The sequence below is a fragment of the Leiobunum rupestre genome, chromosome 9 (assembly GCF_980474605.1).
Source record: "Leiobunum rupestre chromosome 9, qqLeiRupe1.1.hap1, whole genome shotgun sequence".
Classification (NCBI taxonomy): Eukaryota; Metazoa; Arthropoda; class Arachnida; order Opiliones; family Sclerosomatidae; genus Leiobunum; species Leiobunum rupestre.
In genome coordinates, this window is record NC_143392.1 from 33,804,110 (window position 1) to 33,807,836 (window position 3,727).

The 3,727-nt window shown below is 40.8% G+C and overlaps 2 protein-coding genes across 2 annotated transcripts; both read left to right on the forward strand.

The window, feature by feature from the left end:
* On the forward strand, positions 1 to 2,166 carry LOC149927208 (cytochrome P450 1A1-like). The gene is made up of 7 exons (XM_090158745.1): positions 1 to 235; positions 296 to 475; positions 555 to 801; positions 867 to 1,075; positions 1,213 to 1,338; positions 1,404 to 1,508; positions 1,567 to 2,166. The coding sequence occupies exons 1-7, from the start codon at positions 67 to 69 to the stop codon at positions 2,052 to 2,054; spliced, it is 1,524 nt and encodes a 507-aa protein (XP_090014871.1). The 5' UTR covers positions 1 to 66; the 3' UTR covers positions 2,055 to 2,166.
* A 100-nt stretch (positions 2,167 to 2,266) lies between these two features.
* On the forward strand, positions 2,267 to 3,500 carry LOC149927209 (cytochrome P450 2E1-like). Its single transcript, XM_090158747.1, has 3 exons — positions 2,267 to 2,827; positions 2,887 to 3,066; positions 3,138 to 3,500. The coding sequence occupies exons 1-3, from the start codon at positions 2,659 to 2,661 to the stop codon at positions 3,233 to 3,235; spliced, it is 447 nt and encodes a 148-aa protein (XP_090014873.1). The 5' UTR covers positions 2,267 to 2,658; the 3' UTR covers positions 3,236 to 3,500.
* The last annotated feature ends 227 nt before the right edge of the window (positions 3,501 to 3,727 follow it).

The window sequence follows — 3,727 nt, forward strand, 5'->3', positions numbered from 1 at the left end:
TAAAGGCCGTATTAAATTGAACTCCGATTCATTGCTTTTGTAGGTGTCGTTAGAGACAGTGTTAAAATGGACGCCCTAAAGTCGAAATTATTATCCGAAAGCCTAACAAAGGAAACGTCTTGGTTATCAGCTTTAGTAATTGGATTGGTTACGTTTTACTTGGTACAATTTTGGATGAAACTCAGAGAATATCCACCGGGTCCATTTCCACTTCCGGTCATCGGAAATGTTCTATGTAAAGTAACGTATTATACGCGACTTTGGAAAAATCGTTAACCGTGTTGAAAATCTTCAGCTTTTAGAGTGCAGAAGAGCTTTTCGGATATTCTGATTGACATGAAGAAGAAGTACGGAGGGATTTTTACCGTGTGGGGGGCTTCACGGCCTATCATCGTCGTGGCCGATTGGGATCTCGCCAAGGAAGGACTAATTCTAAAGAGAAACGATATTTTAACCAGAGGAGATATCAGATCATGTAAAGTTTTGTACCCAGAAATTAACGTTTTTGGCACCAGTTGTCATCGTCATATCAATATCATTAACTAAATTGGCAGTTGAACACCTTCAGAAAGAATTTATGGGCATCATTAACGAGAAAAGCGACCGCAAATGGGAAATCAGCAGAAAGGTTGGCGGCGCGGCCGTGAGGAAGTTTGTCGATGGCGAAAAACTGGCCATAATAGTCAAGAACGATACGGACGAGTTCGTGTCGAAAATCCTCAAGTTCAAAGGAAGACCTTTCGACCCCAGCGCTGACGTCCAAATCATGATGATTAACATCATTTCCGAAACCGCTTTCGGGTGAGGCAATAAATAGAACAAATGATTAAAAAGGATCTGCCACTAAATGGTAACTTTTACTTCAGCGTCAAAAGCCTAACGCAAGCGGAATACCAAAAACTGTCGTTTCTGTACAGCGAAATCCAGAGACTGGCCGGAAACTGCCCGGGAGACATCGCCCCCTGGCTGCTGCTTTTGTATTACAACCGTGATTTGGCAGTTAAGAATACGGCCAAAATTTTCGGACAGTTTCTCAGAGAGAAGTTCGACGACACAAAGAAGTCCTACGAAAGAGGTAAGATATGAATATAGATAAGAATATTAGAAATTTCAAAAAGATTAAGGCCCATGTGGTAGTTAATTCGTCGCTAGACGAAATAATAAGTACTTATGGTAAGTAACCGGATGTTTTAAATTGCTCAACTCACTCAGGGGAAATCCGGAGCTTCACTGACGCGGTGATTACCTCTAAAATCGAGGCAGAGGGAGAAGACAACGACGTGACGCAGTATTTGGACGACAACGAAATGATGAAAATTATGGGAGCTTTGTATATGGGTTCGTTAAATGCGCTGTTATTACCTATCTTAGAAACACATAACGTAAAAATTCGTAAAATCTAGCCGCTACCGAAACTACAGCCACAACAATTAGATGGATGATTCTCATAATGGCCTGTCATCCCGAGATCCAAGAAAAATTGATAGAAGAAATTAAAGAACAAATTGGTTGGTCACTTTTTACATTTGTTTGAAACGCAAAAGTAACATTGGGTTGCGTTCCTAGGCCGTGACCGAATGCCATTGCAGGCCGACAGAAAGAACTGCCCCTACATTTGGGCTTTCATGGCCGAGTGTATGCGTTTTAGAACCGCCGTTCCATTGGGAGTCCCACACGCTGCCAACGTGGACACGGAGCTTGGAGGTCACAAAATCAAGAAAGGTACCATGGTCATCTTTCACTCCGCTGCCGTTCACGCGGACCCGAAGGTCTGGCCCGAGCCCGAGAAGTTCAAACCAGAAAGGTTTCTAAAGTCCGATGGTACCTTCAACAACGACCGAACGGGCTTCTTGGCCTTTGGAGAGGGAAAACGAATCTGTTTGGGCGAGAAAATGGCTCGCAACGACATCTTCCTCGTCTTGACCAATCTGCTGCAGAAGGTTAGGATTAAACTGGACCGGCCAACAGAATCGGCAGATTTAGAGCCCAAATGGGACGGTGCCGCCACTCTCGCGATTCCCAAAATTTACAAAATTGTTGTCGAGTCCTTGTAATTCATACGTCAGTCATGTAGGGGACTTACTTCATTTCACTGGTTCACGGTTACCTATCTCAAGTAATCATTCCATCGATTGATGGGTAAATAAATGTTTTTCTTTTAGATAAGATTTAGTTATTTTTCTGTACTATGTCAAGAGTAAATTTATTTCTGCTTAGGGTGATTTATTATGTTGAGAGGAGTTATAGCGTTGCTTGCAATCCCCCTCATGCTCAAATGTAAACTTCTTTCCTCTAAAAATGTCAAATAAGCCCCGTTTCTCATTGGTTCCGTAAAACTGACGTCTTACGCCTATGACGTTTTTCTTTGCCCTCCTCACCCGTGACAACATTCGATCATAATGCCAGTGGATCGTCTCAATACATGTATACTCATTCTCCCTAATGGTAAATAAATACATTCTTGACTATTGATTAAATAAAAACTGAAGGTTATTGTAATCAAATTGATAAGGATATATATTAATATCGATAAAGACTGTGCCGTAACACGAACGTTATTCCATTATGGTTTCAATCATTGCAAAATTTTGGTTTCTGTCTTAAACAAATATCGTTTGCCCGTTGCTATCTTGGTGGTCGTAACAAAGCGGTGTTAAGATGGAAGCCCTAAAGTCGAAATCATTCTCCGAAAGCCTAACAAAGGAAACGTCTTGGTTGTTGGCTTTATTAATTGGACTGGTTGCGTTCTACTTGGTGCAATTTTGGATGAAAGTCAGGGAATATCCGCCGGGTCCATTTCCACTGCCGGTCATCGGAAACATTCTAAGTACGATTACTCGTATTGATTTGGGATAAATATCGGTAAACAGTGTGGGTATTCGATAGCGTTCCGAGGGAAGAAATCGATATCGAATACTCTGATCGACTTGAAGAAGAAGTACCTAGGGATTTTCACGGTGTGGGTGGCTCAGCGACCTTTCGTCGTCGTGGACGATTGGGAACTCGTCCAAGAAGGGCTCATACAGAAAAGAAATGACATCATATCCAGGGGAAATTTCAGATCATGTAGCGTTTCTTTCCTAAGAAATAGTTCTTTAGGTACTGTTTGCAATAAGATGTGCTAATTTAATGTACAGTTAACCACGTTCAGAAGGAAGTAATGGCCATTGTTAACGAAAAAAACGCCCGGAAGTGGAAAATCACCAGGAAAGTGGGTGGAGCCGCCATCAGGTAAGCCTCTTCACTGTAGGAACAAATGATTAAAATTGTACCCTTGGAGGTGGTATTATAGAACGAAATCTTATCCACCACCCTCTGTGGGTGCCTATGGAACCTTTTCGAGAAAGTGTTTTAAAAACACACTTGATGGTTTCATAGACGTAGATGTTATTATGTTATTGGTTGGGCTCGAGCCGCTCAACTACAATTTTTTAGGAAAGCTATTCATATTCAGTGGCCTAGATCCAAGTAGATATGACTACTTCATTTTCAACCGTCTGATCGGCCCTGAACTTCAGATTATTTTCTGCTTATATTACGTTTCTAATAATTAATTAATTAATCCCGAAAATTTCATTAAAACTTATATTAAATTGAATGGGCATATAATTTACTTCTTCTACTTGTAAAGATTTTCTAAATACTTAAGACTTTATTCTTGGAATCATGACAAAATAAAAGAAATATGCTCTTTCTACAATCATAGCTGGAAACTATAAACCATACT